General features: G+C 35.1%; 2 protein-coding genes across 2 annotated transcripts in view; one reads left to right on the forward strand and one right to left on the reverse strand.

Annotated features, from left to right (window-relative positions):
• Positions 1–12,297, forward strand: part of LOC117910937 (probable protein S-acyltransferase 23) — a 29,410-nt gene extending 17,113 nt beyond the window's left edge. Inside the window, exon 7 of the mRNA XM_034825118.1 lies at positions 11,600–12,297. Within this exon, the coding sequence (XP_034681009.1) occupies positions 11,600–11,788 (189 nt within the window). The 3' untranslated portion in view covers positions 11,789–12,297. The remainder of the gene's footprint in view (positions 1–11,599) is intronic.
• Positions 12,298–13,225: 928 nt separating this feature from the next.
• Positions 13,226–26,322, reverse strand: LOC117911468 (L-galactose dehydrogenase). The gene is made up of 5 exons (XM_034825860.1): positions 26,039–26,322; positions 25,183–25,411; positions 24,392–24,691; positions 23,466–23,594; positions 13,226–13,681 (listed from the first exon to the last, which is right to left on the reverse strand). Exons 1-5 carry the CDS (start codon positions 26,206–26,208, stop codon positions 13,550–13,552), a joined length of 960 nt encoding a protein of 319 aa, XP_034681751.1. The 5' UTR covers positions 26,209–26,322; the 3' UTR covers positions 13,226–13,549.
• Positions 26,323–26,794: the final 472 nt, after the last annotated feature.

Raw genomic sequence — 26,794 nt, forward strand, 5'->3', positions numbered from 1 at the left:
CGGCGCGACGCCACCCTCCGGCGCCTCGCCTGAAGGGAGGCAACGCCCCTTCACGAAGGCGCCGCTTAAGCGCGCAAGGCGCTCGCCTCCAGCAAGGCGCGAGGCGGTCGCCTGAGTCGCCTCCGACGGCCCAACCAGGTACGCGCTCCTCCTTCTCCTTCTCCTTCTTCTTCTTCTTCTTCTTCTTCTTCTTCCTCCTCCTCCAGTCGAGTTGCAGAGACGCGGCCAGCGGCGCCAGCCCTAATTTTTTTATTTTATTTTCTGGGCCCAAAACGAGGCCGTTTTGGACCCTGTTCACTTAAGTGCACAGGGACCAAAACGACGTCGTTTTGGAGCCTATTCATTTAAGTGCACAGGGACCAAAACGACGTCGTTTTGGACCCTGTTCTTTTAAAAAAAAAAACAGGCCAAAACGACGCCGTTTTGGCCTGTTCCTTCCATCCAACCCCCTTTTCTGGTCTTTCTACCACTGCCATTCTTTGCCCTAGCCTCTTCCATGCTGGAGAAGTGAAGAAGAAGAAGAAAAATAGGGGGAAATAGGAGAAAAATAAAGGGGAAATAGGGTGCGCCTCACTTCACTAAAGCCCGCGCCTTAGATGCGCCTTGCGCCTTAGGCTCCAGGACTACTTTGCGCCTTGGTGCGCCTTGAGCCTTTTAAAACTATGCCCTTTACTTCTTTTATGTCCCAACATGGGATCCTCCATTAGTCATCTTGTGCTCATACTCCTCAACAAAATGGGGTTGTTGAACGTAAAAATCGACATCTTGTTGAGACAACTCGTACCCTCCTTCTCCATAGTCATGCTCCTTTTCGTTTTTGGGGGGATGTTGTTCTTACAACTTGTTACTTGATTAATCGTATGCCCTCATCTATATTACATGACCAAATCCCTCATTCCCTCCTTTTTCCTACCCAACCTCTTTATTTCCTTCCTCCTCGTGTCTTTGGTTGTACTTGTTTTGTTCATACTCTCACACCTGGACAGGACAAGCTCTCCGCCAAGGATACAAAATGCATCTTCTTGGGATACTCTCGACTTCAGAAAGACTCTCGTTGTTATTACCCTGACACTCATCGTTATTTTCTCTCCACTGATGTCACATTCTTTGAGGACTCTCCATTCTTCTCATCCTTTGAATCTCTTCCCATTTCTGAAGTATTGCCACTTCCCTATATATCCCCCTTTTTAGATGTGCTCTTTGTCCTCTTCAGGTTTATCATCGTCGACATCGTACTGTTGCTCCTCCTCTCTCTTCAGCTGAGGTACCTGATGACTCACCTCCTATCCCACCGATTTCTCCTACCCTGGCCCTGTCATCTATTGACCATTTGCCTATTGCTCTTCGGAAAGGTAATCGATCTACTCGTAATCCTCATCCTATTTATAACTTTTTGAGCTACCATCAATTATCTTCATCCTATTCTGCCTTTGTCTCTACTTGATCCTTTGTTTCTCTTCCTAAGAGCACTAGTGAGACACTTTCTCATCCTAGGTGGCGACAGGCAATGGTTGATGAAATGGTTGCTTTGCACTCCAATTGCACATGAGATCTTGTTTCTTTACCTCCTGGTAAATCTACAGTTGGATGTCGTTGGGTCTACACTGTTAAAGTTGGTCCTGATGGTCAGGTTGATCCCCTTAAGGCCTGCTTGGTTGCTAAAGGTTATAGTCAGATTTATGGTTGTGACTATGGTGACACCTTCTCTCCTGTTGCCAAGATTGCTTCTGTTTGCTTATTTCTCTCCATGGCAGCTATGTGTCATTGGCCTCTTTATTAGTTGGATATTAAGAATGCTTTCCTTCATGGTGAACTTCTCGAGGAAGTGTATATGGAGCAACCACCTGGTTTTGTTGCTCAAGGGGAGTCTGGTTTAGTGTGCAAGTTACGCCGCTCTCTATATGACTTGAAACAATCTCCTCGAGCATGGTTTGGGCATTTTAGTTCAGTTGTTCAAGAGTTTGGAATGCTTCGGAGTGAAGCAGATCATTCGGTTTTCTATCATCATAACTCTTCGAGCCAGTGCATCTATTTGGTAGTTTATGTGGATGACATTTCATTACAGGCAGTGATCAGGAGGGTATCCAAAGACTAAAGCAACACCCTTTCAACCACTTTCAAACCAAAGACTGGGGCAAACTCAAGTACTTTCTGGGACTTGAAATAGCTCAATCCAGTTCAGGTGTGGTTATGTCACAAAGGAAGTATGCCTTAGACATCTTGGAAGAAATAGGTATGTTAGAATGTAAACCTGTTGACACTCCTATGGATCCAAATGTCAAACTTGTACCAAGACAGGGGGAGCCTCTGAGAGATCCTAGGAGATATCGACGACTTGTAGGCAAACTGAACTACCTCACCATCACTCGGCCAGACATCTCTTTTCCTGTGAGTGTGGTTAGTCAATTTCTACAGTCACCATGTGACAATAATTGGGATGTTGTGATCCTCATTCTTCGATATATTAAAGGAACACCAGGCCAAGGTATGTTGTATGAAGACAGGGGCCATACCCAATTGTTGGTTACACAGATACAGACTGGACTGGTTCACCCTCAAATAGGCATTCCACCTCAGGGTATTGTGTTTTTATTGGAGGTAACTTAATATCTTGGAAGAGTAAGAAACAAGATGTAGTGGCCAAATCAAGCGCCGAAGCTGAGTATCGAGCTATGGCTTTGGCAACATGTGAACTCATATGGTTGAGGCAACTCCTTCAGGAATTGAGATTTGGAAAAGATGAACAGATAAACCTAGTTTGTGACAATCAGGCCGCATTTTATATTGCACCCAATCCAGTCTTTCATGAAAGGACCAAGCATATTGAAGTTGACTGTCACTTCATCAGAGAGAAGATCACATCAGGGTGTGTTGCTACAAGTTTTGTTAATTCAAATGATCAACTAGCAGACATCTTCACTAAATCTCTCAGAGGTCCTAGGATTAAATACAGTTGTAACAAGCTTGGTGCATATGACATATATGCTCCAGCTTGAGGGGGAGTGTTGAATGTAATGTATTTATAGTGTACAATCCTTCTTTCCTTTCTTAATATAGGTCACATATATGGTAGTTAGTTCAACTTAGCCCTGTATATATATTTCTCTATTGTAAGAAGTTAATCATATGAATGAGAATTAAGGTTTTCTCTCTCTCTCTTTCAACATTACCTATAAAAAAAAAAAAAGTCTACTGAAATGTATACAAGCAGTGCACTAGAAAACAAAATAATACCACAACCAAGCTCACTAATCTCTAAACTATCAACAACATCCCACATGGACAAAAAGGACCCTAAACTACTACAGGTCCACAAAAACAAGGTCTTAAGAAGCATATCCTTCGTTTCCAAGCATGATCACACCACTCTTTCAAAAGATCTCCTGTTTCACTCTTTCCAAGTAATCCAAAAGATAATTGAGGGATCAGCTTCCACACTTATTTGTGTTTGGCTCTTGTAAACGAGCCACACCAATCAAGGAGGGAATCCTTAATGAAGTGGGGAAGGACTCAAGAATCGCCAAATAAAGAGAACATCACAATCCATAAACCAGCAGTCCATGTGCAATGGACAATGATGTGATCAGTTGATTCATTCTTCATTGCAAACAAAGCACCTGTTTACCAAACTCCACAAAAATTATTATAGGAAGGAATAGGAATAGGAAATCCTTATTTGTTACATGTTTCAATAATCATATAAGATACCAAAATTGGAGGATGCATTTATTTTATAGCGAGATGGTTCAGACTGTTTAGTGCCTTTATGTTTTTAATCAGAAACAATAATATATGTCATTAAATAAATTAGAAACTATTTAATTGAATTTGGAATAATTTCATTAAATAAAATGGGAGTATGCCTTTATTTTACCGAGGTGGCAAAGATATCCTTCAAGGAAATGCATAATCTAATTTAGAAGAATAAGCTTAAATGGCAAACGACACACAAGGAATGAAGGTGAAAGCTGGAATTAGAATTCGGAATAATTCATTCTCATTGATTTGATTAAATTACAACCTATTTATACAAGCTGTACAATGAGGGAAAAAAGGAAATAAACTAAGGAAATAAAAGCAAATTCCTCCACTTAACTCTAACTTTCCTATCTTATTATAAATATACAGATGTGATTTGATTTTCTATTCAAATCCCATAATTTCAGTCCATAATCAAATATGAAAAAAATTATTCCATGTTTTCTGATAGGAGGATAACATGTTGAAAACAAAAGGGTATATATAGCCATACATGTTTATCATCCTGCATGTTAAATTCTTTGTTTAAAATGGTTTTTGAAAATATAAAAGCATAACTAAATAATGGGGGACACCTGATGAAACCTGCATAGTAAAACAGTTAAGATATTCAAATGACTATGGTTCACCTTTTTTTTTTTGTTTCTGTTTGTGTGTGTGTGCACGCATGCGCGTGTTTTATTTTATTTTTTGTGTTGCATTAGATAGTTGAAATTGTTTAAGTGGAATTCTGGGAAAATGCTATAAGGCAGGTGCTTCTAGATCGACAATTGTGTTCATTTTGGGCTGCCAAATGTTCTGGACAAGTAAAACTCTTTTATGGATTTTTGTTATTGTAATTGTCCTAAATATTCAAGTTTTTGAGGGCAATTGTGTTATAGAACCTAAAGTATTAAATCTATGGAATTGATTGGGTGCCTCTTTCTCTGCTGCCAAAATGTCTGTCTCACCATTGTTTCATGAGCTGCCCACTGCTACCATTATCAACTGTAGTTGTTAACTGCATGCTTTAAGTGCAACTAGGCTCAAGGTGCAACCACTTCCTAGCTATAGCACCTCACCAACTAAGGCATGTGCCGATTGGAGTGGCACACCTCATTTATTTTTCTTTTTTCCCCTTTTTCCCAACACTTTTATGTCTGATATTTCTGACTGTATATTGAAATTTTATTTAATTGCATTAACTTTTTGTTGAATGGTTCTTTAAATGCTTAAAGTTTTGAATTTTTTTTGTTGCTTGGATTGAATTTTGAATTATATTTTATAAAATTGACATGTACCCCCTGAAAAAGTTCTTCATTGAGATGGAAGATATTAGTTACTGGAGAACATTTGAGGTAAGGTTTGAAGGTTAGTGTGGCAGGCCATGGATTTCCAGTATAGAAAGAAACTGGGGAGCTTCATGTATTGTGGGCTTTGAGAAAGAAGAGATTGAATTGCTTTTAGACCATTTGAAGAAGGCTATGAAATTGCTCAGGTTTATGGGTTTGAATTGCAAATTTAGAGGGAAATCAAGAGTGTATGTATTAGAGGTGAAACTGAGTACCAAGGGTTGATTCCTGTGTACTTCGGAGTTCATGACAATACATAATTCTTTGTAATGATTCCATAAGGCTTAAATGGTAGTGGATGGGAGAAAGTGATAAAATCCATTGTGTCATTGGACAAACCTTTGGACCAGTCTAAAGTTTTCAAGAGGAACAAAAGAAGCAAAATTTGGACCAGAAGGAATGAGTAAAAAGGGACTCCATGAAGGGGTAAAGATTCAAGTGTATAGATAGTCTCCTTTGGTAAATATGAAGGTTTTATGTCTCTTTTTGGTCTTCCTAGAAAAGTGAGGATTAAACTAGAGAAAATACAAAGAGACCTCTTATGGGGAGACTTTGGGGAAAGAACAGAGATGCATCTTTTGAGTTGGTCAAAAGTTTGCAAGGACAAGAAGTTTGGAGGATTGGGATTTAAAAGTTTGGAGGTTTTTAATCAAGCCTTACTAGGCAAATGGTTATGGAGGTTTGTTGTGGAGTGGGAGAGCTTGTGGAGAAGGGTTATCCAAGGTAAATTTAGGGAGTTGGAGGGGGGATGGTGCACCCATAGGGTGTAGGTGTCTTTGGTATGAGTATGTGGAAAGACATAAAAAATGGAAGAGTTTAGACACAGGCTGGCTATCCAAATCAGAAATGGTAGATGTGCAAGATTCTAGTGGGAGAGATGGGAAGGGGAGAATTGACAAAAGGATGCTTTCCTTATGCTTTTCAGGATAGTGTCTTCTAAGAATATCACAGTTGCAGACATATGAGAGGGAGAAGGGAGTGGAGGCCATTGGAGGGTTTCTTTTAGAAGACCCTTCCAAGATTGGGAGTTAGAGGAGGTGACCTAATTTTTGGTTCTCATTTACCCTGTGAGAGTGCAAGGAGAGGACACTTTACTGTGGAGCAAGGATAGGAGAGGAAGTTTGAATGTAAAGTTGTTCTATAAATTCTTATGTGATGAGACTACTAAAGTTTTCATAGCCTAAGAGATTTGGGGTCTTGAACACCTTTGAGAATGTGGTTTTTTGCCAAGGAAGCTATTTGGAAAAAGATCTTAGCTATAGATATTTAATGAAGAGGAGTTGGACTATGGTCGATAGATGTAGACTTTGTAAAGACAATGAAGAATCAACTGATCATATATTGATTCATTGTGAGAAGACAAGAGTGATTTGGGTGTTTCTCTTAGCAGTCTTTAACTTGAATTGTCCATTTACAGCTTCAGTGAAAAGTCTCCTCTTTGAATAGATATTTAAGGGATTGGATAAGAAAAGAATAACTGTTTGGTGTTTTGCCCCTTTGTGCTTGTTTTGGTGTATTTGGTTAGAGTTTAGTTAAAGAATTTTCAATGAAGAAGAGCTTTTAGAGCTCAGATTGGAGGAGGTTTTCATTAAATCCCTTTTGGAGCGATCCCAAGCTTCATTGCAATTGGAGAGTTTCTCTATGGTGGAGTTCTTAGATTCCTTATTTAGTGGTTAGGTTGGCTTGTTAGGTCTCTTGTTGTTTTGGCTATGACACTTGTTTTTTGGATGCTTAGTGTAGAATTCCTGTCTACATAGTGTATGCCCCCTTTTTTTGGTGCTTTTAATAGATGTTCTTTTATCTATCAAAATAATAATAATAATAATAAATGAACATTTTGGGTTCATTCCGAAAGAGGTGGATAGAAGCTAAAGGAGTCCCTTTTCATATGTAGACTGCCAAGCACTTGATGCATCCAACTAACAGATGGGGAAATGTAATTGAGATCGATTGGCATACAATAAAGCTTGTTGATCTCTTTAGGGTTTGTCTAAAAGTAAAGGTGAAGGAGAATGTTGCAATTCTATTGATTCTTGAAACTTTAGAAGGGACGTGAGTTTTTACAACTATAGTAGTAGTAGTTGGCAAATAAGAAGATGACAAAGGAGTTAGTAAGTTGACTTGGAGCAGAAGAGGTCACAACTCAAGTAGGCTTGTTCATCATCAAGGGCTAGAAAGGAATTAGAGGGTGGAGAAGCCTCCACATATCAAGGTAGATGGTGGTAACTAGGCTTTAGTCGTGAACAACTGTATCCCATCTGACTATGATTTCAATTCAAATTTCAAATCCAATGGGCCATTAGTTTTACAAAGGTCAAGGTTATATACTTCTTTGGGTTGACTTAGAAAGATGATGCCTTGCTCCTTAAAAGGATGCCTAATCAGTGACGAAGGTCAAGCCCAATTCTTGGCTTAACCTGAGATCAAGATGTTAAACAAAAAGTCATAAGCCCATCAAAGCCTAGGAAGCTCAAGATGAGATATGGGTTAAAAGTAAAAGATGGGAGATTGATTAAGTGGTTTGGTGGGCAAAATCTAAGAGCTAAATCAAACCCAGTAGGCCTCCCTTTTAAGAAGAAGCCTCAATCACAATAGAAGGTCCAATCACAACAAAAATTGATGAAACTCTTTTTCTTCTCTCAATCATCAATGGCAATAAAAAGATTGTGTTACCCCTTCAACTTATGGTCTGGTACCAATGAAATCTTCTCTTAGAATAATCTTAACTAATTTAGTTGGGGAACTATGCTTTTTGTTGAAAACAACAAAAAAAGGCAACAACTTCTACGGGAAGGAGGGTTGAAGATCAATACCCTTAGAAGCATCAGATCTATTGAAGGCTTTCAAAGGGGCTTTAAATGTGTTGAGGTGGTTGGATCCCTTATCAAATAAAATCTTAGCTAGCAATAGGCAGGTTAAACCATCTAAGTTTAATGATAAGCTAGGGTCATATGGATAAGAGAAGGGGATTGCTATTTTAAGCTTTTCCATAGGGCCGCTAATGAAAGGAAAAAGAAGAAAATCATTAAATCTTCGAGAATGAGAAAGGGGCCATTGTAGACAATATGGCGAATGTCTCTATAGAGATAGAAGGATTTTTCAAAGAATTATATGTTAGGATCCTTAGAGATTCATGAAGTCTAGAAGAATCGGATTGGTTTCCTTTTTCAGAAGAGATTACAAGTGGGTAGAGATAGTGGGATTTTTCAAGGAACTATATTTTAGGCTCCTTAGAGATTCATGAGGCTAGAAGAACTAGATTGTTTACTATTACCGAAGAGGACATTCATAAAGTTGTCTTTTAGTTAGACAAGAAAAATGGCCTGATGTCGGGCGGTTTCTCCATAGCAATGTTTCTGGAATGTTAAGACATCGTAAATGAGGATTTATTAAAAGTGTTTATGGATTTCCATAATAATGTGGTAATTAACTAGAGCACCAATGCCTCCTTTATTTCTCTAAGGCCAAAAAGGAGTCAAACCATCAAAATATCATACTTGGGGCCTATTAGCTTGGTCACAAGTTTGTTTAAGATTATTACTAAAGTTCTTTTAGGTTGTATTCAAAGAGTCCTTTACAAAACCATCTATGCTTTCCAGGGTGCTTTTGTAAAGGGGAGACAAATCCTAGACACAATATTGATAGCCAACGAAATGTTGGATGAGAAAAGGTGATTAAGGGAGGAAGGGGTGGTCTTCAAAGTCGATTTTGAAAAGGCCTATGGCCATGTGGATTAGAGTTTTTTGGATTGTGCACTTGATAGAAAGGGTTTAGAACTAGGTGGAGATCATAAGTAAGGGGATGTTTGTCCTTAACAAGTTTTGCGGTTTTACTGAATGGAAACGCCAAGGGATGGTTTAAAGCAACTAGGGGCTTAAGGTGAGGAGATCTTCTTTCTCCTTTCTTTGAACTATTGTAGAAGGTTTCCTAATGGAGAGAAGCAGAATTAGGGTGCCTCATTTATAGTTTGCATACAACACTATCTTAATATCATCCTGTTGATTTTTTGGCACATTTTAGGTCTTAAGATCAATCTAGACAAGAGCACATTGTTAGGAATCAATACGAGTTGGGATTAAATTACTAGATTGGCTTTGTTGTTTAGAATGTAAAAAGTTTTTGATTTGTCTTTAACCTATTTGAGTCTTCCACTAAGGGGGAGTCCTAAGGCTAGAGTCTTTTGTGGCCCAATCACAGATAGAATTTTGAGACTAAATGGGTGGAAAAAAACTTTTTTGTCTTTAAGTGGAAGAGTAACTCTAATTCAGTCTTGTTTGTCTCACATCCCTAGTTATTTCCTTTCATTGTACAAGATTCCATTCTCAATGGCAACAAAGATTGAGAAAATACAAAGGAATTTTCTTTGGTTAAAAAAGCTCATCTTAATAATTGGATCTCTAAGTGTGTAAGCCTAAGGAGGAAGGAGGATTGAGGTTTGGGAGCATATCTTTCAAGAGTAGAGCCCTTTTAAGGAAGTGGTTTTAGAGGTTTCCCAAGGAGGGTACTACTCTCTAGCGCAAGGTTATCTTGAGCATCTTGGGACACATCCAAAAGGTTGGGATGCAACATTTACTTAGATGGTCACCTTGTTGCCCTTGGAAAGCTATTACTTAGGTCTCCTAGAATTTCTCTGGTCATACTTTGTTTTTGGTGGGAAATGGGACAAAAATCCATCTCTGGGAAGACTTGTGGCGTAATCAGCCTTTGGTTTTTCAATTTTCAAGTCATCAAAGTGCATTAGTTCAAAATTCTCATGTTTCTTCTATCTTTGAAATTTTTTTGCCTATAACTTAGAACTTTAACTTTTGACAAAACCTTACTGATTCAAAGATAGAGGATCTCAAAAGACTCATGCCCATTCTTAATCATGTTAAACCCCAAATGTGAGAGCTTGGTCATTATCACCCTTATGCTTATTTTTGGTTAAATCTTCCTTCTTTGCGTTATCTAATCAATAAACATCAATTTTCTTCTTTCCTATAAATTTCATAAGGAAATTAAAAGCCCCATCAAAGATCAAGGTATTTGTATAGTTAATGGCCAACAAGAAGGTTAATACAGTGATTTGCTTCAGGTGAGAAGACCTTTCAAAGCTCTTAGTTTGGATTGTTGCACTTTGTGCTTGGGCAGTTGAGAATTGATAGATGACCTTATGTTATATTGTCCGATGAGTTTGGAGTTATGGTATAAGCTATTCAGACTAGCCAGTTTGGATTGGGTTCCTTATAGAAGTGTTAGTGATTGTTGACCATTTTTTTTTTAAGGGTTTGGGGAGCACTACTTAGGGTAAAGATCTATGATAAAATCATTTGTGTTACATTGATTTGAATGATATGGCGGGAAAGAAATGCTTTTAAGGGCTTCTGAATTAATATAAGATCTAGTCTACTTCTATTCATCTTTTTGGATCCCTATCACTATAGCTTTTAAGGGCATTCTCCTCAACATTGTTCAACTTGATTGGATCTTGATATGTAGATCAAAAGGGTTAATTAAAATGCCAATGTCGAGTCGTTTTGTAGTCTATTGAATTGTATTTCTTTTCCTTTGTTTTGATCAAGTTTTCTAATTTAGGGAGGATTTCTCATTCTTCTCTTGTATACTCTTTTTAATGAAAATGTTTTTGTTTCCAATAAGAGGAAAAAAAAAAAAAAAAAACCATTGCTTAGACATGACTTGGATCATGCCTCGTGCCTAAGCCTTAAGTGACTTTTGCACTGTTAAGTATGTCTTGCTCCATAATTATGCCTTGGGCCTTTCAAAACCATGTTATCAACTTAGTTCCCAAGGCAAGCAATAGGTGAGCTACTGGGTTTGACTGATACCTTGACTACATTTATCATAAGTTCAAAGCCTACTTGCAGATCGACTTTCAACCTCTGTGTGTTATGGTTGTTTTGTGTTTAATTTTTCCCTCTCAAAAAGCATGCTAACACTAATTTGCTTTTCTGGGTTGGGATCTAAAGATAGATAAATCTAGATAATCACATGGGTTTGTTTTACCATCATAGCCTAAACTTCAACTAGATGTTTTCTGGGCTATTTGTTATAATTCTGCCTGCCTAATGCTTAAATGTCTAATTCTCCTCAGTGCTTCTTCTTAGGATTCTTGAGGCAGGTGGTAGGTAGTCTAGCTAGACATGATGATACCATGAGTAGTTAAATACACATTTACAAATCTTAGTTTAAAGCCATTGAATCTGTTTGTTTCTTTTTCCCTTATAATGGTAGAAATGTTTATTGAGTGTGAAAGACCATCTAGCAGCATGATATGGTTGGCGTTGGTTATGAATTGTACATTGCAGAAACTAGATTATACTCTTTTGTTTGGATTAAAATATGCTTGGTCCATTTACGTTTCTTGTTCCTTTAACTTTCAGACCCACCATGCTGTAAAGGTGTTTGTAAGAAGTATATGTAGTACAAAAATGGATGGTGTCAATTAATTTTCTTGATTCTTGTTTCAAATATCTTGCTTACAACCAATGTTAGCAATGGTTGCAATGCAGATAGCTCGGAATATCACCACTAATGAGTTGGCGAATTTCATCCGCTATGGGTATCTTCATGCTCCAGATGGGCGGTTCCGAAATCCATACAACCATGGGTGTCGAAAGAACTGTGCAGATTTTCTCATTTATGGCTACACTGCTGATGAGGAAATAGCTTGGCCTCCATTACAGCAGGTTGCCACATAGTCCTATTGTCATGATACGCAGTTTGATAGCTAAAGTTGCTGTTTTGTTTCCGTTAAAACTCACATAAGTTGCATTGTGGTACCAAAGACCCAACCTTCCTGCAGCAGATGTTCATCATGTTACACCAGAGGTCCTTTGGCTGTTGATATATAATCACCAGGTAAAGCCTCGATCATCATATGATCACAGTTTCACAACCTCCATTTTCTGTGTTTGTACAATGGAATACCATAATATAGGGAAGAAAAAACCTTTGTTCCTGTAATTACTAGTTCTAGCATATGTTCTAGGAACTATACACCCTCATCTTCTATTTAATATTTTGTTTCTAAATAAGTAGGGAAAGAGGGGTTGATATATTATATTGGTTTACAATTTTATGCTGGCTTCAGACTTTGGATGTCAATTGTTTAAGATGATGATCTGAGTGTCACCTTGCTTAAAATTTTAGTTTATACTTATAATTGTCTCACAAATGGGAATAAATTGCTGCAGTATTATTATCCATCCATCCTCATGTATATTTATCTAATGTATTAAATAGCAGGTATTGTTTAGTGATAAAAGTGTAGTTTGTTCTATTTACCCCTTACTAAGGATTAGGATCGAACCATCGTTGCCACCTTGCTTGCTTCCTCAGAGACAAGGGAGTTTGGTTAAACAGATCTAATTTGTTTAGAAAAACATGATTCGACCAATTATGCATGGACCTTTGTTCCACATTCTTTTCTTTGAGACTATGAAAGATCCATTTCAAGTTTGAATTTGCTCATTTGAAATCTGGATTCCTCTTTAAAGCATGAAATTCAAAGGACATATTTAGCAACTGTTTTCAATCACAGTTTTCTATTTTCAAGAATAATTTTCTATTTTTTAAGACTAAAAAATTGAAAAGCATATTTGACAATTATAGACTTATTTTTATTTTTTGTTCTCGAGCTTTAACAAAAAATTTTCTATAAACGCATTTTACAAAAAATTTTGTTCTATTCTCAAGAACAGAAAACTAGGTGTTTTTAGAGAATTTTTTTAAATTGTTTTTATTTGTTTTTTGAAAGCTATTTTAAAAAATAATTATATAAACATATAGAATGTTTAGAAATAAAGTTGTTGACATAAATTTAAAAAAAAATATTAAAAAGGTTAAATATTATGTTTTCAAACAGAATTTGTTTTATAAACTATTATAAAATAGTTTATAAAAACTATTAAAAATGAATTTTTAGAACTATTTTTTTTTTTTAAATTACTAAATAGGGTTAAAATCTTTTGAAAAATGAATTCCTCGACATGGGCAATCTCACTTCAAAAAATTTTAAAATTCAAAGTAGTAAATCTTTTTTAATACCTTTCAATGTAAACCTTTAGAGCTCTTGTATGATATGTAAAATTTATTACTATTTTTTATTTCAAAAACAGAAAACAGGAAATACAAAGTTATTTTTGAACTGGCACTTATAACAATTTATATCCAACAGACCATCACTTCCTGATTCTCAATAAAAGCGCTTACATTTATAATGAAGATGCTACTGGCCAAGAGTGTTACTGCTTTTGCCAGAATCATTCTGAAACAGGCTCAAATCAACTCTCCAAATATTGCCTTTGGGTAGGCGGTTTGACGTCACAATTGGAATTTTAGATACTAACCCCTTATTTTCATACTTTAAAACCTTGTCATAAACCAAACAATGCTTATTACACAGATAAATAGTGGAATGGACCAGGAAAGTCGAGCAGCAATTCCGCAAGCAGTCCCTTTCAGCTCTGCTGGATTCCACTAGACCATGTCTGATTCTTCACAGGGTATAGTATAGCTTCAACCTCTGACAGAGTTTCCTCATCCTTCCCAAAAATTGCAAGTTCTGTAGCAGCTGCAACATTCTCTTCAACCTGAAAAAAGGCTTAAATGTTATTAACATGCATTGAAGCATGAAGTAGGAAAGTGTGATATAATATCTATACATCTATAGATTTGAGCACATACACCTTGATGATTTTCTAGCGTCTGCCATTAACTGGGAAAGAACATGAAAAGTAAAATAGTAATGCTATTATTCAACCAGGTAGTTGGTCCTTTGATTATGTATCAGATTTTTAATCGATAATAAGGCAAGCAGCAAACTTAGACCTACATATGGGCAAGTAATGTTCTTTTGTAAAGAGTACGTTTGCCTTAACCATTATAGGCAATCCTACTTCCTAGGCAGTAACAAGGAGAGATTTCCAAACCCAGTCAAATCATGCCCGAGAATAGACTCTGTAGGGAGGGCATCTTGCTCCCAAGCCATTCCAGGAGCATACACAAGTGTTAAACTGCTAGATAAGAAAATTTTATGCTGCATCAACCAAGATCACATATGAATGTTAAGAAGAGAATAAGATAAAAGTGGAACCACTAGCTTTCCACTAGGGGAAGGGGTCTGGGGTTCTACTCTTGTGAAAATGGGAGGTGAGAGGCACTAGCCCTTGTACCCAGAGAAAGACAAAATATCATCATCCACGCCTGACATTCTTGTAAGTAAATTAATAGAATGTTGATGAGCAATCATCATCATCACTCCAAAAAAACATGGCTGACAGATTTGATTATATTGAAAATATCTTGGACTAGGAAAGAACACACCAAAATGTGAATATTGATTGCAAAATCTATTGTAGGAAAGCATGGTGAATTACAAAAACCAGCAAGACAAACTTAACCAACAGAAAAACATAAAACCAGCAACATTTTCCTTGCTTCCCTATTAACATCTATTTTTAACTAGAAACTCTTTTAACAAAATCACTAAATGCATTTCAAAACCTCTTGTTGGGCCTAAAAAGGAGAATTTTGCTTCCCAAAAGCCAATCCAAATGTGGCCCTGAAGGAGCTATTGGCTTACATAATATGTTATTCTCAACAATGATTTGCACCAAAACATTGTTTATCAAACATAGAATCACCATCAAGGATGCACTTTACACCAAATATAAGGTTAACAACCACAAGTTTATTTCTGAACCTGTATTCTGTGAAATGCATTTTTGGAAATTGATAGTTTTTCAATTGTTTTTTTCCTTCATTTTATTTTTTAATAAATGAAAAGATCTCTTACATTAATACCTTTGCACTTTGAGGCTTATACTACAGCCAAGGACATCACAGTACCCTACAAAAGGAAATCACACCTTCTATGTGTTGGTGCGAATAAGACTTTGGTCCTCATGACAAACTTGAGGACAGAATCACCACAAGAGAAAATAGCATCCAAAAGGATAATAAGATTTTTCTTTTTTCTTTTTGTATTCTAAATGATGTGGAAACCTAGCAGCACTGTTTTGAAAGAGATAGAATGGATATGATGTAAATCCTTCAGATAGATGTAATATTCTTCCCTCACTATTGTCTCATCTCTCTGAGTATTATCTTCATGAGCTAACAACCCACAGTAAAAAAATCCAATAGTGATCAGCAGTGAATCATCAGAGAAGAGAATTTTTATCTGTTTTCAATTTTGAAATTGAATTTATAAAAGCATCTTCTAATTTTTTACTAGACTTTCTTATAAGAGAATTTTTATCAGGAAAACGATGAGTTCCTCAAGACTGCTTTCAAAACCACCTTTTCCTGCAAATTTTTCACCAAAAGAAATAGTATTGACTGCCAACTCCTATTCTGAACAAAGATGAAGACCTCAAAACCCTCCTCTTCAAATAGGTTTGAAAATTTTTCTATGTATTTTCCATACTTAAATTCATCATTAACTCCTTCCCCTCCAATCAATTCTTCTTCTAGACTTTCCACACCAATCAATGCTTTTGCTTCCTCTTATGCCTAAACACTCAAAACCCATCCTCTTCAAAACAAAGTGTAACAAAAGAACACATTTTGATGGTTCGGACTTCCCCTTTACAAGACTCTCAGATGAATAATGGACAACAACCCATTAAATAAAATCCTCCCACAATGATTCAATTTATTTCCAAAGTCTTTAGACAAGATGAGAATTTTATGAATATGTTCTAGTTGATACAAAACCTATTGAAATCAAGCACATGTTAGATGAAAGAATGATTCTAGAAGTGTTTTTTCAAAATGCAAAATTTTAAAATTTTATCTTTGAAGGACTGGAATCAAAATCTTTTGACTCAAAAAAGCTTTTCTTTGTACTTTAAACTAGAATCCTATAGTTATTATGATTATTTGGATGCATTGTATAATACTTTTTATTTTCGAAATAAGGACCACTCATGGTGCATTCATTTTCACAAAGAATTTCAAAAGACTTCTTTCCCAAATTGATTTCAAGAATGGTGGCTTTATTTTGAAGTTACTCATGATATTCTCCCTCCAATGGTCAAACAAGCCTTTGAATTTTTTAGAACAAATATCAAGGCTCCTCCTTAGCAACCAAGACCAATGTCATACATGGCTTAGTTCCATTAGCAACCAAGAACGATGTTATACATGGCTCAGTTCACAATCCTATGGATAAAATATTGGGATTTTTTGTTTCATAAAAAAATAGCTCTACCTTTTCCTCATTTGGCAAGAAGGTATAGAGTTAAATAGTGGACTGGATTTACTAGAATTGACCATGTGCAGTAACGGAGTTCAAGAATGGTTCACTTTGAAGAAAAGATTGTCCCAACCTCCTTATTTATAAACTCAGAAACCTGGAAATTTTCTTGCTCATTTTATTTCACCTTCTCGAACTCCACTAATTCTCAATAAGAAGGAATACAAAAAATATCATCAAAAGATTCTGTCAGAAATAGGAAGTGATTCAAATGAATCCATAGAAGAACTCATTTCTTGATTCAACTTCAGAAAATGAAAATTATTGTTATGGCATTTTGCCATATTACAAAAGACAAGCAAGAGACACAAAGGGCTTAACATCATGACAAATGACTCAACACTTTAGAAAAAGAGATCTCTCAAGATTCCATCAAGACATCATTTTTCATAAGAAAAGACTCTCCACCAACTCACATGACATCTACGGTAGAATGATCCAAAAGACTTTCAAAAGTCAGACTTCATGGAGATCACAACTCTTTTTGGGCTTAAGAGCATTTTAATTCCATGGTATTCAAACTACTTCAATCCCGCGTATTTGTTACTCTTTTAATTCAATCTCAACTCATCTATAAAAGGACTCTCGTTTGAACTTCAAGAAGAGAGTCAAAGTTGGAGTTCAAAGGAAAGAGAGAGAGTTAGAGCCAGAGATAAAAGTATTTGTGTTCTTTCTTTGTAATATCCTTTTTCCTTTTAGACTTAATATCTTTTTCAACCCTATATCCCTTTCTTCTTCATAGACTTGTATCCTAAATTGTATTCTCATCAAGCAACTCTATATCAAGACTTTGTAAGTGAATGAAAATTGGGACTTTTCAAAATTTTAATTGTTCATTTATTGTTTAAAGTACTGTTTAACCATTTATGTCACTGTTTATTTTTATTGCTAATTTTCACTATTCATTTTACCATTTATTATTTCTTACTACTATTAAGACTGTTTACTTTTTATTTTACTATTTTGTTTTAAATTCTGTCAATTTTTCTGTCTCTCCCTCGTGTCTTTGCCTTTTTACTCATCTTGAGTTCACTTTGAATTCTAGCATTGATTTTTAACAAAGAACATAAAGATAAAGCTTCTTGATTAATTTATGATTTCTCCATATGTTAGAGATTCATAAGGTATTACACTATCAAATCTTTCTTTGATTTTTATTTTTACTGCTTGCAAATACTCTAGGGAGTTCATCTATAAATCTCTCTCTCCGATAAGGTTGATTACCATTTATCCTATTGAATACCTTAGTAAGAAAGATGTCTTTATACCATCTAAAGTCTTCCATCTTTTTGCATCTTAAAGTAGAGAGTATTTCAAAAGTTCTTTCTTGAACATTAAAGGTTCTCCTAGGAAATGTTTTATTATTGCATAAATTAAAGTATTAATCGTGTCTTGTGCCTGGTCTCCTTGTTTTATCACAATTAATATGTAAATTCTTTTGTCTTAGGCTAGTATATTATCCCACTAGCCCTTTAGTTGCCTGGTAAAACCAACTACTAAATGATGCGTCATTTGATGATCTTAATTTTTCTTTGCTCTGTAGGCTGCCGCAACCATTATCATTTCTTGAATAATATTAAAACTTTGATGTTCACTTATTCTGTCCATATCCATTCATATATTGCTTCACTGTCATACCTAGGTTGATATTGTTGTCCTATTTCTTTATATTGTATGTCTAAGAGAGTTGGTTTAAGGTAATAATTTCTTGTTTTAGGTTTTGGTTGGTAGTTATGCATTTTAATATGTTGAAAATTTTCATTTGTTTTAAATATATTTTCTAATTCTTCTATTGTCATTTTAGAAGAATCATCTATTCTATTTATAATCTTCGTACCTGAGATAGAGAGATTAGATATGTCTAACTGATGTAGTCTTTTTCATCAATTCATTAATTAGAGGATTTAAAGGTGGTTCTTTAAGTTTTATTATTTGTTAATCCAGTATTTTTATGGGTTTAAAGATCGATCCTTTTCTAGATTTCTATCTAGTATATGTTTTGGGGTTATCTAAGTAGTAGTTTGTATAACTTCATCTTTGTCTAATTTATCTTCTATTCTTTCCATTTGAGTGGAAATAGTTTTAAGAATTTGGTTTTGTATAATTTCCTTGTTGTGGAATCCTTTAATATCAGTTAGTTTTGCAAATCGTTTTTCGTCTTCCTTTTTGTTTATGGTCTTAAAGGGTGAAGTGTGAAGTTGTGTGGAGCCTAATTTTTGTTTGAAGGATATTTTAGGTATTTTACATATATATTAGTTTGCCCTAATTTTCTCATTATATAAGTGATTATTAGGATGACCCTTTTTAGGGTGAGGGTGTGTAAAAACAAAGGAGTGGTATTAGACCTAAGGTCACCTTGTTTGTATTTTTCTTTCTGATCCTGAGGAAATTTTGTAGCGGTAAGGTGGATGTAGTTCTCACATTGAGAGTGAACCATTATAAATCTTGTGTGTGTTCTGTTTATTTTCTGTTTGTGAATTATTGATCTTGAAAATAAGGAGATTCCCCTAATATAAAGCTATTATTTTTGTACTATGAACTTGAATTTTTATTTCTTCTAAGGGAGGATGTGTTGATACTAGGGTTTGTTTATTTGTGGCTGTCCAAATCTGTGTTGTCCTATTTTGAACATTTAATTCTTTTCTGCAAAGGGGTAGTCTATCTCATTATTAAATGCATACATTTCAAACCATGAAAACATGGGAATGTTTACTTGGTTCTTTTCCATGTAAGCATAGTATTTTTCTCTAAACAAGTCTTTAGTTTTTTGTGTAAATGTTGAGAAAAACCATGGTCATTTGAGTTTATTTTTCTCTAATAAGAATTCAGACCTAATATAATCTTTATCTATTGAGAATTCTTTATTTGTTGTAAATTGTTGTCTTGATTCTTATGTGTCATCTTGAACCTAAGATTGGGTTGGGAAAAGTCTTATAGATTCATTTTCTCGGTATAAAGGTATTGGAATATTTGGTTGGAGGTTTACTCCTTGAAGTTCTTGATTCTTGTGTTTAGCAGGGGTATAACTAAAAGAAGCTGTAGATGAGGGGGGAGGGGGGTGTGTCTAGTTTAGTCTTGACTTCTATTTATTGAAGGGGAGAATTCTGTGGTTACTGATCCTTCTCTATCTTCAATATAATAGACAAGTTATGTGTTTCCAATCTTTTCAGGAATTTTCAAGTTTTTAAAATCCCATTTTGATGAATTCATCAACTAATCCCAAGGTAACCTCTTAGGGACCACAATTGATGCATGCTCATCATTTGTTTGGAATATCAAAGTCTCTCCTTTAGGAGATGATATCAAGCATCTAGGATTCAAAGATATTTTCAAGGCTAAGTAATATATCTTATAAGTAAATATTTTGATCTAGAGTCCATGTCATATCCTTTTGTTTATATGTTAAGAGTCAAAGCTTTATAGATGGATTCATCATATCTATACAGCTTAATTCTAAATTAGGATAACAGTTGAAGTAAACTGGTCCATGTGCCATGTTCGATTTCAACAATCATAAAATAGAGTCTCTAATATTATTATGTTTGGCGTCTCTTAAACAAATACATATGGCTTTGTTTAATCCTAGTCTGGTTAGTGGTTTAACAGCCACTTGAACAAGTCTTATAATAAGTAATTTATATTTAGAATTTAAAGGTTGAATGTCTTTTGAATTTAAAAGTTGAATAGTCTGTTGTTGTTCTCCTATACTCTTGAGTGTTTTTTGCAGTCTTGATTGAATAATCAGTCATAAATTCAAATTAACCTTTTTCATACGTAGTCTTTATGTCTTGAGTAGGAATTACCCAATTTTCTAAATAATTTTCCATTTTTCTATTGAAAAATACACCTGATTGTTCAGTTTGGAGGACGATGCTTCTTCTAATTTATTAAGATTTTTATCTAATCTAGACATACTATTAGTACCATTACTGCACGAAAGCCTTTTTAATAAATTATTTACTTTTTTTGAAGTTTTATCAAAACATTAGATCAACTAGATTTAGAGCCTAGTGGGACCACCTTTTTTTCACCAAATATGGGCTAACCAACATTATTCTTTAAATTTAATCTTTCTAACAATTTTAACTCAACCTGAACCTATCATTTTGGCTAACGTGACACTAACTTAGATAACATGGCTCTAATACCATTTCCAGCCGAATAGGTCAAAGTCATGGGGAAGAGATAGAAGGACTGGTAGAATTTAAGATCAAACAATAAAATAAAAGGTAAACAATCTTAACAGTAGTAAACAAGAAACAATAATGAATAGTAACATAAACAATTAAACAGCAAATAAATAGTGAAAATTTTGAAAAGTCTAGATTTTCATTCACTTTCAAAGTCTTAATACAAAGTCATTTGATGAGAGAATATAAGTTTGAGCGGGTACAAGTCCATGAAGAAGAAAGGGGCATAGGGTTTGAAAAAGTTTGAAAGGAAAAGGGATATTACAAAGAAAGAACACAAATATTTTTATCTAAATCTCTCTCTCTTTCTCTCTAAAATGATGAGAGAGTATAAGTTTGAGAGGATACAAGTCTATGAAGAAGAAAGAAGAAAGGGGCATAGGGTCTGAAAAAGTTTGAAAGGAAAAGGGATACTATAAAGAAAGAACACAAATATTTTTATCTAATGATCTATTTCTCTTTCTCTCTTTCTCTCTCTAACTTTAACTTTAACTCTAACTCTGACTCTCTTTTTGAAGTTTGAACAAAAGTCCTTTTATAGATGAGCTAAGCCAAAATTAAAAGAGTCTTAAATATGTGGGGTCAAAGTAGTCCAAATTTAAGATGCTCTTAAGTCCGAAAAGAGCTATGATATCCATCAAGTCCGACTTTTGAAAAGTCTTTTGGATCAAAAGTCTTAGATAGAGGAGAATCATTCTATTATAGATGTGATGTGAATTAGTGAAGAGTCATTTCTTATGAAGAGCGAGGTGTTATCAGTCTTCTTTTTGTCTGCTTCATTTTTTTAAAGCGTTGAGTCATCTATCATGATGTTGAGCCCTTTATGTCTCTTGCTTGTCTTTTGTAATTATGACAAAATATCATAACAGTCATCTCCATTTTCTGGAGAGTGAATCTAGAAATCAATTCTTCTATGGATTCGTCTGAATCACTTCCCATTTACAAAAGAATCTTTTGAAGATATTTTTTGTATTCCTTCTTATTAAGAATTGGTGGAAGAAGGTGAAATAAAATGAGTAGGACAATTTTTGGGGATTTTAGTCTATGATTGAGGAGGTTAGGACAATCTTTTCTTCAAAGTGAACCAACCTTGAACTCCATTACTACATGCATGGTTAATTCTGGTAAAGCCAGTCCACCCTTTAACTTTGAACCTTCTTGCTAGAAGAGGAGGAAAGAGTGGAGCTATTTTTTGGTGAAAAGAAAATTCTCAATATCTTATACATGGGATTGTGAAATGTATGACATCAGTCTTAACTACTAAGAAGGAGCCTTGATATTTATTTTAAAAACTTAAAGTCTTGTTTGATCACTGGAGGGAGAATGTCACAATTAGCTCCAAAATAAAGCCACCATTCTTGAAACCAATTTGGAAAAGAAATCTTTTGAAATTCTTTGTGAAAATGAAAAACCATGAATGGTCCTTATTTCAAAAACAAAAAGTATTATACCACACATGACGCATCAAAATAATCATAATAATTATAGGATTCTGGTTTAAAGTGTGAAGAAAACCTATTTGGAGTTAAAAGATTTTGATTCCAATCTTTTAGAGACAAAATCTTTAAAATTTTGCATTTTGAAAAAATAATTCTGGAATTGTTTTTTCATCAAGTGTGTGCTTGATTTCAACAAGTTTTGTATCAACTAGAACATATTCATAAAATTCTCTAGTCTTGACTTTGGAAAGAAATTGAATCCTTGTGGAAGGATTTTATTCATAATGGGTTATCATCCATTATTCATCAGAGAGACTTCTAAAGGAGAAGTCTGAATCATCAAAATCTATTCTTTTGTTACATTTTGTTCTAAAGAGATTGAGGTTTTAAGTGTTTAGGCATAAGAGGAAGCAAGAGTATTGATTGGTGTGGAAAGTTTGGAAGAAGAATTGACTAGAGAGGAAGGAGTTAATGATGAATTTAAGTCTGGAAAATAGGTAGAAAAAATTTCACACCTAATTGAAGAGGAGGGTTTTGAGGTCTTGGACTTTGTTTAGAACAGGAGTCGAGAGTCATTCCTATTTCTTTTGGTGACAATTTTGTAAGAGAAGGAGGTTTTGAAAGAAGTCTTGGGGAAATCTTTTTCGCAGTAGAAATTCTCTTATAAGAAAGCCTGGTAAAAAATTAGAAGATCTTTTTATAAATTCAATTTGAAATTTGAAAACAAATAAAATGGCTTGTCATGTAGTAAAAATTTGTTTGAAACTAAGTTTTAACATCCGTTTTCTAAAATCTCTTTTCCACTTTTACAATCACTTCTTAAAAGAAATTCTTTGTTGTAGAGATCATCTTGAAACTTTTAAATGCATAAAACAATAGACAAAACTTCTTTTTTGCCAGTCGAATAATTTTTATTATTATTATTATTATTATTATTATTATTATTATTACTATAAGAGCAGGACAAGAATAGACAACTATTATTATTATCATTAGTATAAGGATTAAAGAAATGAAATCATATGAGCAAGGCATGTATCAAATTATTATTATTATTATTATTATTATTATTATTATTATTATTATTATTATGATTATTATGATTATTATAATTATTATTATTATTATTATTACTACTACTACTACTACTACTACTACTACTACTACTACTAGTATTACTACTACTTCAAATGCATCATACAAATAAATTTTGGAAGGATACTGTTTTGGATGATGTATATCTATCCTTCACTATCTAGACACAAATTTCAGGAAGCTAAACTATATGGTGTTAATATTATAAATGAGGCAATAATTTTTTGTATCCCCTCTTCTTTTTTGTTCTTGCCTTTAGGCACCTCTTGTATACTCCCTGTATGCTTTGGGTTGGCCTTTAGGCACCCTTTTCTCTTTTTATATATAAAATTTTCTGTGCATTTACCTATCACAATAAATGAGGCAATCAGGACAAATGATGAAACCAAACCTGTTTAATAGAGTTCATGCCAACCAGCACAGAGGAAATATCTTTATTTGACAAGCTGAACTGCATGGCTAACTTTGAAATATTCTTCCCCTTCTCTTTACAATGAGCAGCAGCAGCTTGGCATCCAGACTGTGCATAAGATTGGACAAATGAAAGAGATTAAAAACTGTTACATATCCCAATCAAAAGAAAACTAAAAAGTTAGAGCATCTTTATGAAAATCTAAAACTAGATGTGTTATGCTGATAATGATGAGCTGCATCTTAGTTAAAGAAATTGATCATAGAGACAATTCCCTTCCAATGTTTGCAGTTTGTAAATCATGTAGGACATCAAGTTCCTAAGAATTTGCAAAATGTGTCTCAACCACAGGAAGCATCTTTTGTTCAGATATGCTCTTTACCCAACATCCATATCTTGGTAAGTGATCTGCATTAGGCAAACCTCATAACAGGATCAGGATCATACCTATGTCTGACCTAGCTGAACTTGAACAATATCTATCATCAACAACATCCTCATAGATATGAGAACCTAAATAAGCACCATCCTCAAGTACAAAATTTTACAGAACCTATGAGTTAGTTCAGATCCTCATTAAAGCCATGTGGGATTGCTCAAATACCAACATGTATTATTAATATGTTGAAAATCATTTCTCATGTCCATTCTCTATTACAGAGAGGGAACTCAAATAATTGAACCACATGCACATATATATTAACCATTTCACCTTGCAAAACTTTTGTCAATTTATGGAAGCAACTTTCACTTTGTCAAGTTCAAACTAGACTAACAGAAGACAATGTAAACTTATAAAGCAGTAAACCAATCTTGCAAATACTATGCTTTGAATTATGTGCTGATGGTAAGGAAGCATAGGAAAACAAAATGCCAGAGATTATTTAAGAGGTAAAAAGGAACACCTTAAGTTCAGGAGAAGCAGGGTGCCATTCTGGAGGGCCCCTCTCTGTAAGGAGTCCCATCGCAAGTGGAGAAGCACTGATCACACCAACTCCCTTGCTCTTCAAGTAAGGCAATAAATCCTCCAGTGTTGTATCATTGATACTATAGTGACAATATGACAGAATCACATCGACTGAGCCAGGTGGCACTCTATCAAGCACATAAGTAAAAATTTCCAGGGGAAGTCCAGTGATACCAATGAATCGGATCTTCCCTGCTTCCTTGAGTTTCTGAAGGGCAGGAATCGTCTCATTCACAACCTGTTTAAAAAACAGATCAAAGCAAGCCAAGCTTCAGCCTTCGTTTTGAAACAACAAATACAAATGGACTAGGCTCACGACTCAATTCAACATGTAACTGCAGGAAAAGTTAGCTTCATATATAATTTGTTTCAGCCACCCAATTTCAAAACTCTTTTCTGAAAACATGCTAAAGTGTTTTCTACCATGCTATGCATATATATGTACATTAGATGCCAAAATCATCAAATCAATCTGAATTTCAACAGATGTAGCCTACTAAAAGGACCATGGTCCTTTACTGATGCTTTTGTTCATGCTGACATGATGTGTTTTTGTTGGAAACCGAATAATCTGTACAGGAGGAACTCTAAGTTGATTCCCACAATAAAACTAAAGAATCTGTAGTTAAACTCTGATGTTACCAAAAAAAAAAAAAAAAAACAACACAAAACAAAACAAAAAAATAGATACAAATTCAAAAGAAAAATAAGGAACATTCCACTAAGCACCTGATCAAGAGACCCAAATTCGATATCATGGCATTGCAGTATATCAACATAATCAAGCTGCAACCTTGCTAGACTCTCATCAATGCTCCTAGTTACTCTCTCAGCACTGAAATCAAAGCCCTCAGCATACCGGCCACACTTTGTTGAGACAATGTACTCATTTCTTGGCATTCCTACTGCTTTAAGGCACTTCCCAAGGACTTTCTCAGACAATGTTCCTCCATAATACCTAATGACAAGTGTAAGAACACGATCAAGACCTTAAGAAGTTGAAATCATCAGAACAAATCAGAGAACCATCTTTTTCCCCCGATTTAACCCATAAGCAATAAAATTAGCAAACAAACACAAAATTAAGAAGAAAAACAGGTGATCGCTCAGAATACTCAAATACGGTATCCTCGTATTGATCCTAAGAAACTAAGGTAAGGAGAATTTACTTTCATACCAAAAATGTTTTGGTTTGGTTTGGTTTGATTTTTATTTTTATTTTTTCTATTTTTGGAAAGGGACAATATTTCTCGTGGCGCTACCAAACAGGTCCTAAAATTCTGATTTTCTTGGTCTCGAAAGTCAAAAGCTCACCTCCACTGATCCAAGCAATTTGCATTAAGTTCGGGTGAGTGGAGACTTAGGCATTCTCCAGTCCCGAACAACGGAAAAAAACTAAAATAAAAACATTCTAATTCTCTCCCTTCCCTACAATTCATCAGCAACCAAACACATTTTCCCACCCTACACTAAGAACTCCAAAATTCAGAAAAACATCATATTTCTCCTTCTCCTTTCCCTTCCTCATTCCCATTCCCAAATTTCCCGGAAACCAAACAGAGCTTGAGACTAAAAATTTACTCACGGAGAGGTGTCGAAAAAGTTGATGCCAAGCCGAAAGGCCTCGCGAACAGAGGCGATGGCGTCATCCTCAGAAACAAGACCGAAGACGTTGCCGAGAGGAGAGGCTCCGAAGCCGACGCAACTGAGCTTGAGGCCGGTGGTGCCGAGATCACGGAGCTCCAGCTTCGTCATTGGTGATGGTAGCAGGATTTGAGAAGGAAGGTGTGCTTGGCTGATAAGAAAGTGGGCAAGAAAATGTCCGCCCTTTCCAGGGGAGAAAAAAGAACAATCGACAGGACTGTGATGGACGAGGGCACGTGTCATCGTGGGATTGGATATTTATTCAGCGGTCCCGTTTGGGAAGATAGGATGGGAAAGGACACATGCTCCATCAGCCTTGACGTGGCTAGAAAAGGAGGAGACAAGAATTTATTAACAGTAGTAGGTAGTGTCGTGACTGAAACTGACAAAGAATTCATCTACAGTGAATAATTAATATGTTCATAATTGGTGGGAATCAACGGTCACGTGGAGGGTGGATGTCAGCTCACGATTGTCGTTTGCTTCCATGGAGCCAAAGGAGGAAACTTCACCAAAGATGAAAGTGACAAAAGAAGAGTTTGTGAGAAAATACTACATCCATCTACATACCCAAAATATTTACCAATTAATTCTTTCCAATCACACAAGTATTCATGTCTTCTTTTTTTTTTTTTTTTCCTAATTATGGTTTACACTAATGCTTAAAATAACGATAAAATCACAGTTAATGAGTATA

Source organism: Vitis riparia, chromosome 3 (assembly GCF_004353265.1).
Source record: "Vitis riparia cultivar Riparia Gloire de Montpellier isolate 1030 chromosome 3, EGFV_Vit.rip_1.0, whole genome shotgun sequence".
NCBI lineage: Eukaryota > Viridiplantae > Streptophyta > Magnoliopsida > Vitales > Vitaceae > Vitis > Vitis riparia.